Source organism: Cicer arietinum, chromosome 5 (genome assembly GCF_000331145.2).
Source record: "Cicer arietinum cultivar CDC Frontier isolate Library 1 chromosome 5, Cicar.CDCFrontier_v2.0, whole genome shotgun sequence".
NCBI classification, from domain to species: Eukaryota; Viridiplantae; Streptophyta; class Magnoliopsida; order Fabales; family Fabaceae; genus Cicer; species Cicer arietinum.
This window is the reverse complement of record NC_021164.2, coordinates 17,118,378-17,131,373: the sequence shown is the minus strand read 5'-3', so window position 1 is coordinate 17,131,373 and position 12,996 is coordinate 17,118,378. Positions and strand designations below refer to the sequence as shown.

At 28.9% G+C, this 12,996-nt stretch overlaps 1 protein-coding gene across 3 annotated transcripts in view; it reads right to left on the bottom strand.

Moving 5' to 3' along the window:
- The window catches only part of LOC101500837 (annexin-like protein RJ4), a 7,842-nt gene extending 1,869 nt beyond the window's left edge, over positions 1-5,973 (bottom strand). Inside the window, exons 1-6 of one of the 3 annotated variants that reach the window (XR_012163080.1) lie at positions 5,836-5,973; positions 4,747-4,892; positions 2,921-3,139; positions 1,943-2,155; positions 1,556-1,645; positions 531-1,221 (exon numbers count right to left, since the gene is read on the bottom strand). Coding sequence is in view for 1 of the 3 variants with exons in the window: in XM_073368429.1 (XP_073224530.1) it covers positions 1,018-1,221; positions 1,556-1,645; positions 1,943-2,155; positions 2,921-3,139; positions 4,747-4,892; positions 5,836-5,908 (945 nt within the window). In the remaining 2 variants the exon portion in view is untranslated. Of the gene's footprint in view, positions 1-322; positions 1,222-1,555; positions 1,646-1,942; positions 2,156-2,920; positions 3,140-4,746; positions 4,893-5,835 lie in introns of those variants that run through there. The other 2 variants (XR_012163081.1, XM_073368429.1) reach the window with 2 other exon arrangements.
- Positions 5,974-12,996: the final 7,023 nt, after the last annotated feature.

Sequence of the window (12,996 nt, the reverse complement as noted above, 5' to 3'; positions counted from 1 at the left end):
CCATTTTGTTTCTCCCCAGTTTTGGTCCCCAAACAGAATTTTAGTCCAAAACTTGATCAAATTTTATTTTTTAAAGCCGTCCTACACCATTTATGGTCATATATTTCAGGTACAATTGTTGCAAATGAGATCTTGAGGCATTGTGTGACTTAAATAAATGCAAAAAAAAATGAAATTTCATCAAGTTTTGAACCAAAATTCTGCTTGGGGGACCAAAACTGGGGAGAAACAAAATGGGGGGACTACTTTTGTGATTCAGTTAAAATAGGGGGACCAAAACTGCAATTAAGCCAAACTATAATCAAATGGCAGGGACCACAAATCTGACCCCATAATCTTAGAAAAACAGGAAGGAATATGTATGTGTGGACCACAAACCCTTGACCCAAAATAATCAACACATGTAAGAATAAAATCATTCAAAATCAAACACATGCAACTAATAAATACCATAAGAACCCAACTAAACCCTAAACCTAAACCCTAAAATAAATCAGATCATTAAACATCAGAATCCATAAACACGTTACCTTTTCCTCTCAATGTGCGATTCAGGAAGCTTCACGAAGAAAACGCGATTCAGGAAGCTTCACGAAGAAAACGCGAAGCCGATAGCATTTCACGGAACACGCACAGAGATGAGAAGAGGAAAACGCATAGAGATGAGAAGAGGAAAACGCACAGAGAAGAAAAGACGAAAATGAAAACAAGGAAATGAAAAGACGAAAATGGGAGGAGGGAAATCAGTGGAGATGAGTATACCAAACAAGAGATTTGTGAACGTTGACTGGAAAGAAAACGGATGAGGGAGTTTGTTAACGTTGCCCTAACGGAATCTCACTTAAAGGGTATAATTGAAATTATTTTGAAAGATAAAATACTGAAATGGGAAAAAAAAAGTTAAAGGACCAAAACGTTACCTGGACTTAAGTTAAAGGACCAAAAATGTAATTTGGCCAATAGTATATTAGAGTTTTTCTAAACATATTAAATATATCCTTAAAACAAGTAGTTTGACTATTCTTCGTTTCCCATTAGAGTAAGGAGGAATTTCTTGTAGTCTCCTGAAGTTTTTTTTGCCACTGAATGTTCAAGGTGAACACTATTTCTCTTGTAATAGACTTCATTGATGTTCTTCAAATCCTTCTCAGCTCTTGTTACAATCACACGAGTGAGTGCATCCTCATCAATTTCAACATTTTCTATCGCATTTCGTAGAACCTAGATATAACGAATTCAAGAAAAAAATTAGAAGTGAGTCATCAATTTAATCTTTAAAAATATAGAACATTGTCTATTTAATTCCTAAAAACATTTATATTTTAAAATAGTTCTTAAAATTAAAAACTCTCTTATCATATTAGCCTTTTAAGATTAGTCAACTTAGTTCCCAAAATATTTCGGTAGAAACTCTAATATGATTGTATTAGCCCTTTTAAATAAAAAATAAAAAATAAAAAATCTCTTACCATATCATCCCTTTAAAATTAAAAATTCTGGAAAGAACAAAGGTTATAGAAAATGAAAGTTTTTTCTTTTTACTTTCAAATCTCACCTTTTCATAGTACTTCTTATGATCATTGATGCAACTAATGGCTATTTGCATTGCCTTGTGAAAGTCATCAAATCCTTCATCAGACAATTTCTGCAATGGAAGAATTTTTTTATAAAATATCACACAAAACTTGTGAGTAGGTAAATTTTTTTAATTGAGGTTTAGTTAAGTACAAATCACTCTGAAGTAATAAGTTTAAACTTTAATTAGAATAATTTTTTTATTAAACTCTATATTTCATTCGACCGAACTTTGAATTATTAGAATCTATTTTAGAAAAAATAGAAGGTCAAAAACAAAATAAATGTTGATCTTTTTAATTGAAACTATATACTAATAAAACAATTAAGGATAGCATAGAAGTGTCCAATTAATTCCTTATTGTACCTTAGTGATAGCAATGCCATGGTCATCCCTATAGCGATTGAAAGTTGCCATAAGTTGAAACTTGCTTCTTGTTGTAAGGATTCTAATTACTTCTTGATGATTTTGATTCTTGTTTTTGATAGCCTCATGAAGCACATCAGCTTCACATTGTGCCATTCTTGCATTGACCTCACTCCCACCATACCTAAATGAACTCACCAAGCCTACCAAAAGCTGCTCAAAAATTAAATCACTACACCTTATTAAACATTTTTCACTTTTTTTTTTGGCTTCAAAAGGTATAACATGTTTTTATTGTTGGAAAACATAGAAATCTAACTTTGATTAAGAGCAAGATAATTTTAAAAAGAAAAATTGAAGAAGGGAAAATTTTGAAATTAAATATAAAGTTAGGGCTTAAATATATGAGTCTCTGTAATTATGTGATATTTTGATTTTTAGTCCTTTTTGTTTGATTTTGATCCTAGAAAATATCTTTTTGTTTACTTTTTGTCCTTATTCTTTTGTTTTAGTCCCTATAAAATTGATTTTTATTGGAATGAGTCCCTACAATATATATACTATTTAATTTTAGTCCCTCAATTATTAGAAATATAAGAAATTACAAGGACCAATTTCAATAAAAATCAATTATGCAGGGACTACAAATAAATAAATAAGGAAAAAAAATATTTACAAAGACAAAAATCAAACAAAAAATTAATAACGACTAAAATAAAAAAAGCGCATATTTGCATGGCCCAATCATATATTTAAGTTTTAAGTCTAAAGTTACTATAAAATCACATTTTGAAATGATAGATACATAGGAGAAAAAAAAAAGCTTATTCAAATAGACACTTAATAAAAATAGTACCAATTTATGTTACATGAATAGGTAAAAACTAAAAAGACAATAAAAAATAGATATTCTTAGACAGATAATTAAAAAAGAAAAGGTTTCCAAAATATAAAAAAATATTATACTATATGACTTGCCTGGCGAAGATGGCCAGTGGTATTAGTAGCCACATCTTCCTCCAAAGAACGTTTGAATCGATTGTGATAAGCACGTCTCACAATGAAAAGCTCATCAGGTGAAGAGACACATGAAATTTCCACAATTATATGGTAGTTTATGTTAGCATTTCTTAGTGCTATATTGGCTAATAAAGCCTCACGTTCTGCAGGTTCTAGTATCCATCTATACATTGCTCTCTGTTTTGTATATGTAACATATCAAATTCATTAGTGCATGAGTAACAAAACTAATGCAATCCAAAAGTTTTTTTTTTCAATAATAAGGTCAGTTCAACACACATTGAGATCCTAAGACGATTATATATGAATTTTTTTATCAATAATTAATTAATTTAATATCGTTTGATGATGGTATGAGTTAATGAGAGTGATAAAGAGGTTGAAGTTTGATTCTCACTCTCAACGTAATTCTAACAATTATTAACTATACTAACATAACATTGATTTTTTAAAAAATATTAAAATATATGAGGTCGTTTTATTAAGTAAAAAGGTGTTTGATAAAATTAAAATTTATTTTCTATTTTATTTTTGAATGTCGAGCCATTTTCCATTTTTATTTTAGAAATTCCATAAATGAATTTGTTAGAAGACAAGTAACTTAGGCGGTTTATATGCTAGCAAGAATAGCTACATGTATAGCTAATCTCCATAATTTTATTGATTTTCTAAATTGTATTCAAAATATTAGTGATACAATATAAATACTTTTGAGTAAAAAAAAAAAATTAAATTTATTTTGGAGGTAAAAACTAGCTGAAAAGTTTTTGGTTATCTTTACTTTTGTGTCTATAAAATTAAAAGTAGTGATATGTTGTTAATCTCCAAACCAATACTATGAAGACTACAAATCCCAACATGTTATCTAAAGATTAAATAAGTTTTTAATTTTTATAAATATAAATATTTTATTTTTTATTTTTAGTTCTTTTAAATTTTTTCTTTAAACAAGAATCTTTTAAATATTTTTTAACAATAATTTTGGTTATTATTTTTAAATTAATTTATGTGTATCGTTTGAATTTTTAAATGATTGTTTGTATACATATTTATAATATTATAAAAATCTCTTCCACCAAAATTTATAAATTTTTAACATTGGATGAATTAAATATATTTTTTTAAAGTTTTAATGCTTAGAAAATTATAATTAATTCATATATTGTTACAAAAATTCTAATTTTTTGTATGAGAGATTCTTATAATGTTATAAGAATATATAATATAAGCAACAGACTCTTTAACACATATTTTCAAAACATTTTCTTTGATTGGTTAAACTCAACATGAGTCCCATCGAATTTATATGGGACCCATATGATTAGGTGTAACTTGTGTGAATTTTAACCAATAACAAAAAAATGTTAGAAAATGTGTTGTTAGCATTCTTCATTTTATAAACATACTTGCAAAAAATCATTCAAAAATTCTAATAATAAACATAAATTTACTTAAAAGCATATAACAAAATTGTTGATAAAAAACATTTGAGAAACCATTGTTTGAAGAAAAAAAATTAGAGGACTAAATATGAAATATGATATATTTATAGGAAAAAAACGTATTTAACAATTTCGTAAATGCAACTCAATTAATAAAAAATTGTAGAGACATTTGATATGTTGTGATGCAAGTTCAAACCCTCAATACTTTTATTTTTTACATTTACCGTGCGAGTTTAGCAATTAAACTTTTTAAAAAAACATAAAAAATTGTATGATAAATTTTTGACAATTTTTTTTAATACATCCAATTAATAATTATTATTTTCGCTCTGTATATACCTCTAAGTCACCAGATAGTTCAGACTCAAGACGTTTGATGAGATCTTCTTGGAAGAGGTCATAGTATGCTTGTCTGATTTGTGTCCTTTGAGTAGCATTTCTATGACCTAATATTGCTATAATGGCTTTTTCATCAGCCCCCCAGCCTACAAAATTTCGAAACCCACTCGTTTAATCATTAAATCATACCCACATTGAAAAATATATGATATATACACTCACCAATTTTACTATATTATAAGTGTCTGTTGCAATAAAAAATAAAAAATAAAAAATAAAAGTTTCTAATACCTTGATATATTTTGTTACACCAATCTCATGTTACTTGGGAATTAAGACTAAGTATAGTATATAAATATTCAATCTCCTCAATTCATTAAATAGACTTGATAATTAATGACAAAAAATTTGAATATTCATATAAGACTAAAAATGTAGTTGAGTAGGAATGGCAATAGGATAGAGCATTTTGTCTCTCAGTCTCAATTCTCTACAAAATACCAAACCTAGATCCTCGACAAATTTAAAAAATTGATAATCGTTCTTGTCCTTGTACCTGAAATGGACCGGGTTCTCCTCCACGCATCTGTTCATATATTTCTAAAAAATATACTTATTATAATTGATATTATATTACTATAATTATTAGACAATAATAAAATAAAATAATACTAAATTATCAATAAAAAGTATACTAATATTCGTTATGTTTAACAAAATATAGTTATGTAAAAATTAAAAGGAAATAAGTATAATCATATAAAAATTATTAACAACACATATTCGTGGAAGAGTGATATATCAACACCATATCTCCCTTCTCAAATTTAAAGATCAGAGAAAATTTAAATATTTATTTTCTCGGTCAAAGTAAAGACGAATTTGGACGGATAAGTACATATACAACAAGTCTTATTGTTGTGCCAAGACCTCTATCTGTGGACAAATAATTAATTATATTTATGGAAAAGAATGAAATTTAATAAAAACAATGATTGTAATGTGTGAATGAAGGATACAAAGTTTTCATGATGGAATCAAAAAATAGTTCAGAAAGAAGAAATGAAAAAAGATGGATGGTGTGATCACCTTTTACAGCCTTTTGGAGAGCTTCTGCATCTTCAATTGGAGAGTGGTCGGAAGGATCAACGAGTGAAGCCATATGTGTTTTACTCTATGATGCTGATCAGTTATGAGGTAATTAATTACCGTTTTCAACAAAGCTATAATGTGTGTTTGTGTGTTATATACGCAAATTAATAACATATTAATTGATATAATTGTTACATATTCTAGATAACTTATATTGAAATCATCGACATGTATGTTTTCAAACAAAGCTTTATTAGTTTAGATAATAAAATATGATTGAGCTACAAAACAACTGGGTAAAACAATTTAATGATCTAATTAATATCGAGAAAATAAACTATATACAAGTTAATATAAACTAATTTGATACTAGTTGCCGATTAATTAGAATCATTAATTTTGATATATCATTGTATGTTTGTAATTGTTTAAAGTAGTAACTGTACCGTGAATAATTGTAATTAATCTCATATATTAACATTACCTTCTCCAATTTAAAACTATGATTTAATTTACTTTTGTATGGATACGACATATTGTCATTGTATTAGGTTTTATGGTCCAACCAATCAATTAAGAATGAGATATGGACAGACATGTAGGAGACCAAATAAAAGGAAACTATTAGATGTAAAAAAAAAGTGGATGAATAAATAAAGGATGGCATTTAAATATTTTTTGCAGCATGTCAATTCTATACACATATTTAAATCATTCATAAGTTAATTTTAACGGACAAAGTTAAATCCTATAAAAAGTAGTTCTAAATTTGTCATTAATCTTATTTTATGTTAGAAATCCAAGATTCTAGCACTTTAATTTATATTATTTTTCTCTTTAAATATAAGATCCCTTAAAGATTTTTCCTTATTTCTTTTTATAATTTTTTTTTAATTTTCAACTGTATTAATTGTTTCTTTACTAATTTACCTTTAAATTTACATTTTATCTGTAATATGTAATAAATGATTCAACAAAAACTCAAGGGTAAACTAATAAACAATTCAAAAAATTTAACACTACAGTCAACTTTTTTAATTATAATTTTTTAGTCAACAAATTCTTACATCTAGAAATGAAGGTAGTAATAATTTTTCTCTTCGGTATTTTAAAAATATTTAAAACATGTTATCAAAAACTTTAATACATAATCAATACAATGCTTATATATTTTTATGGTCATATGATGAAATATTACTGTAACACTTCAAATTTTATAATAAATTATTTTAATAATAAAATATAATTTTAAATAATTAATTTAGTGTTAAAATTATTTTAGAATACATGTGATAAATTTTGTGATTAGTTTTCGTTATATGAGTGTTTTAGATGATGTGCTACTATTATACATATTGGACTACATGAGTAATCTAAATAACAAAAATTATATTTTATATATTTTTCTAATTAGTATTTTAGTGTAATATTTTAAAGAATAAGATTTTAGAAGATTTTACGTGTATATTCTCGTATCAAATTAATGTGATATTTTTTTGTGTGTTTGACTGATATTAAGTATGCACGTAGTTATATTTAGTAAATTTTTTATAATTATTTTCTATTTTTAGTTATTTATTTTATAATTATCTCAAAATAGTAGTGATATTGTGTTTGATTTCCTTTATTTTTATATACTTGTTATGGCATTGTGATTTTATATATATTTATTATGATTTAGTAACTAATATAAAGTTTTGATATTATATATATTTATTTATTTTATAATTTCGACTATTCTCAAATGATGGTAATATTTTAATTCGAGTATTTGGAAAAATAAGTATTATTATAGTGTTTATTTGGATTATAAGAATTTTGATTATTAATGTATTTTAAAGATTAATTACTTTGTTTTATAATTTATTAATTTTGAAATATTAGTAATATTTTAGTAATTAAATTGTGTTTAAAAAAATATTAAAAAAAAAATAATTTTAATAATTGTTTATTTTATCTAAAAACAAACAATTAAACAAATAAATAAATAAAAGAAGAAGTAAAGTGTGTTTTCACGACTTAGCTTATATGGAAGGCTAAAGCCTAATTGAATAATAAAAAACAAAATTAATTGAAAAGGGAAAAGAAAGAAAAGAATGAGAAAGTGAGGAGGAGAACAAAACTATTGGCGACAGCACATAGAAAAAGAAGAAAATTGGTCTGGATGATCGATAACTGTCTAGAAAAAGTTTCTCTGTTTTCGTCCAAATTTTAGTATGTTATTTAATTTAATGAGTTAGTCAATTAAACACAATTTTCTAAATGTTTAACAACTCAAATTTCTCTCTAAAATACCCGACTTCTCCATTTGTAGAATTCGTTATTTTGTGTCGTTCTTCTTCACCGTAAGTCCGATTTGAGTGAAACCAACGCCAAAATGATCGTGTGAAAAGTGACTATAGTATCCACTGATTGATTTTCTGATTTATGGTAAGATTCTTTGACCAAATTTCAAAATTAATTTTAGAGTGCCTCATAATTTATTTTTAACGTTTACCCGTAAATTGTTGAGTTAGATCGATTGAAGGACAAAGAGTCAACGAACAAAGACTGTTTGCTTGTGGAATCGTATTCTTATGGGAAAGCGTCGAAATAATGTAAGGGGTGAGAGAGCGTTTGTGTAACACCCCGATTTTTAAAAACTAATAATAAAAATAATTCATCGTAACACAAACGACAAAAGTCTTGAATAATTACATCTTATATACCAACAAACTACAATAGTTTTTTAGACGAAATCCAAAATATACAAATAGAATATACACCGAGGCTATGAGACCTATCAGACATCGCTCAAACCCCTGAGGTATTTTCGGCAGACACCTGCACAAAAGCACTGCTCCAAGAATGCTATCCCCGCATGGTAACGTCAAAAAATAGAACATGGATCCACCAAACGAAAGTCAACTAACAATATAAGTAATAGATATAGTCATCCTAAATTGAAATAAGTAGGACCACAAAAAATACACTAAGTCCCTATACAACCAAACTAATCTGATCATTCACTAGCAACTACAATAACATGGGTGACCTCCACACACTTCGTAAGTTCCTTTTGACGCAGTATCCATCCTCGAAGTAACCTCCTCCTCATAAACATCCATAGAAGGATCGGTCTCCTCAGAAGTCAGATCCACATACTTTAGTGACAGTCGGTAAGGGATCATTCACCGGAAATGGAAGCTCTAATTCGGCCTGCCTAGACGGTCCTGCAATCTCTCGCTCCACTGGCATGGACCCCTTATCATTTCCGTCAATCCCCGGTCCAACAATTGTATCTCCAACACCTACGGTGGCCTCCGACTAAACTCTAACTAAGGAATCCTCTGCATCTTCCCATGCTCCACTCATCCCGAGCACCAATCTTGAAGGTATCGAATAGTCGATTCTCTCGTGAGTGAGCTCCACGAGGTATACTACTCTAGCTCTCCTACTTGTCCTCACTACCCTCCCCGTATAAGTAGCCTTGCTTGAGATGGGGTCGTACACCCAAGCAGTCGGCGAATCTCGGTCAGGGAAGTCTAATGACGTTTCCATCGTCAAGGTAACAATCGGTGGAACGAACTCGGGTATCATCTGAGGACAAAGCCCAATTTCCACAATAATGTAAAGGGTCACCAACTAAAATTAAAAAAATAACACTTAGCACAATTCTTATATTTCAAATGCTCAAGAGAACATTTTGTCTTAGCATACTCCTCGAAAGGGTTTTCAGATGTCAAATATGCATAAACAATGTTGGAAAATGAAGTTTTTGACAAAATGCACTGTCGTATTCGAATACAACATTTTTGTAGCCGAATACAAGTGGTAAGTCAGTAGCAAAAACTGCACATTTGTATTCGACTACGAGATGATGTAGCCGAATACAAGTCAAGTTAGTGGCAAAAATCATTCAATTGTATTCGAATACGAGGTTTCGTATCCGAATACGAAGTTAAAATTTTGAATAAAAATTGAACGTTATAGACATATATTCGGCTACACATTAGTTGTAGCCAAATACAACTGCTAAATATTGCAGATTTTCAGTTCTAAATGGTTCGAAAACAATTTAACATCCACGATATATAGATAAGCAACAACACTTAGCAATTACGACACAATAACAAACAACAACCGAGTATGTATATACACTCATCATAGTATAACAAACATGACTCGCGTGTTAAGTACCCTAATGCAATGCGCATGATTCCAGAATTTCCAAAACAAAACCCTCATCGAGGGGCGTAAATCATAATTGTACCGCCTATCATAAGCCAATGCTAATTACCAAGGTGCCAACCATCGTAGATCAACACGATTTACTAGAGTGTAACCTATCACATGCCTACACATCAGTTAAATCCTCGTAAGGATAAGATGGACCAACTATCACATAGAACCATCACATGGTCCATCACAGTCACCACTTAACTTCGTGGCCCATCACGGTCACCACTTAACATCGTGGCCCATCGCGGTCACCATTGACACTGCTCTGACTATTTTCACCACAATCATTAAGTAAACGCAGCTAGTAAAAGACTCTCCTTTTAATACTCATTTAACACTAATTATTTTTCAAACTTATCACAGAGTATACGCAAAACATATTTTCCTCAATAAAATTCATACCACACATATTCATAACACACATCAAATTTAATCTCCACCAAATCCACTCCTCAATCACACATCAAACACACATAAATCAATTTTAAACACTTAATCACATCAAAACTTAATCACCAAAAATTCACACCTCAAACACACATCAAACACACATATTTCAGTTTTGAACACATAATCATATTAAAACTTAAATCACCACCAATTCACACATTAATCTCATCAAATCACACAAATTTAATTTCCACAAATTCACACATAATAACACATTGTTTACACATCAAACACACATATAGGGTCCTATATGCAAACTAAAAATTTGGAAGGAGCCCTTACCTTAGTCATCGTTTTCTCAACTGTTTTCGCTACCGCGAACAACAACGGCGAAAACTCTAGCTCGCGTCGACACCTCAAAAATTAGCTCACAAGCAGCGTAATGTGGAGATGATCAACTATCATTTCTAACACTTCTCAAATGGAAGCTTAGATCTAGAAGAGAAAGGAAGGTTTGCGTTTTTGAAACCCACCGACACTAGCTTTCAAAACAGAGGAAGAAGAAAAAGAAATCACGAGAGGCGGGGTAAATGTTTTTAGCTTTCTTTCCTTTCTTTCTTTCCTCTCACGTGAGTGTGTGTGTGTGTGTGTATATATATATATATATATGTATATATATAATTATAACCAAATCAATTAAATATCTAAATAAATACTCTTACACACATCACTTCACACACATCTCAATTTAATTCAATAAAAATATATACTCTCGTCTCAACTCAATTGACAGATAAATTTTTCAGCAACAAGTGGCATTTTTTAAAACAACTGCCCGATATTAAATTCTTCATAACATAATTAAATTATTATTCGAAAAATAATTTTAATCGAGTCTCAATATATATATATAAATATTTACATATATTAAACATATTACAAACTCTAACAAAATATATTTTTGGTACTTAATTCAAAAATAAAATAAAATTGGGCTAAATGCCAAGTAATTTAATACAAAATACCCTAAAATTGCATAAATTAGAGTTTAAAATGAAGGGTCTTACAATTTGAATTCATGAGTATAATATATTGTGAGATGAACGGGAAAACCGTATTTCCCAACAACTCATCTAGGATTCGCTACGTACAACATTAACCCTTTGAGAGATAAATTAATTAATATGAAAAATAAAAATTATGAGATTAAAATGTGGAATAGAAATACTTATAAGGTGTTGATTGATTCGTTAAATGTGTGGTATTTAATATTATTGTGATATTTGATTTAATTTCGTTAAATGTGTAGCATTTGATATTATTGTGATATTTTATGTAATTTCGTTAAATGTGTGACATTTGATATTATTATAATATTTGATTTATTTTCGTCAAATGTGTGATATTTGATATTATTATGATATTGGATGTCAAATGGATTTTATGCATATGTTTGATTAGACAGGTTTAGGTTATGTGATAATAAAAGGTGGATGCATTTTGATAAGTTTATGTGATTATGATGATATATAATCAATAATAATGATATTATAAATTTGTGATAAGTCAATGTGATGATGTGTGATTGATGAGAGTGATGTTATAAGATTGTGATGAGTTTATGTGGTGATGTGTGATTAATAATAGTGATGTTATAAATTGGAATGAGAATATTGAAGTAACCCCATAGTGGATGAAATAATTGTGATTCCAACTTGTGTTTGAGATGACGGTCTTAATGGAGTACCATAAGCCAATGAGAGGAGAAAATAAATATTGAGAATTTGTGAAGTGGAGATTATTTTGTCATCATATAGGCAGGATCTGACAAGCCTAGTGATTCCAGGAAGTACAACTGCATGAGCTTGAACGTGTGTTGCGGTCTGCTGTTGAGCCATGGGGTGGGGAATTCCTAGGTGACTTAGAGGTAGCACTCCAAATGTCGGGAGCTACCACGCAACACACGTTTACCTCGACTTTCGCATATATGTGTCTCAGGTTGAGTTGAGAGGATCTATGAGGACATGGCCAACTTGAATTGTCCGTCCACCGGGATGGTGGCATAGTATCAAACCTCATAACCAAGTACTTTAAAGTTAGAATGATACCACATTGTGAAGTAGAGTCTAAGCTCATGCATAGCACTGCATTTTCTAAACTCATGCATAGCATTTCATTTCTTGTGATTGATTTTGACTTTGACTTTATTATGTGATGTTTTTCTTGAATAATATTTGTTTAATGATACGGTTTATGTAAGACCCTTAATTTTTTAAATTCCTAATTTATGCAATTTTAGTGTAATTTGTGTTGAATTATAGAGGCATTTAGCCAATTTTAATTTATTTGGTGAATTAAGTACTAAAAATATATTTTATTAGAGTTATTAATATGTTTAATATATATATATATTTTGAGACTCGATTAAAATTATTTGTCGAAGAATAATTTAATACCGGACAATTTTTTTTTAAAAAAATATCACTTGTTATTTTAATCTGTCAATTGAGTTGCGATGAAAGTATATATTTTTATTAAATTAGATTG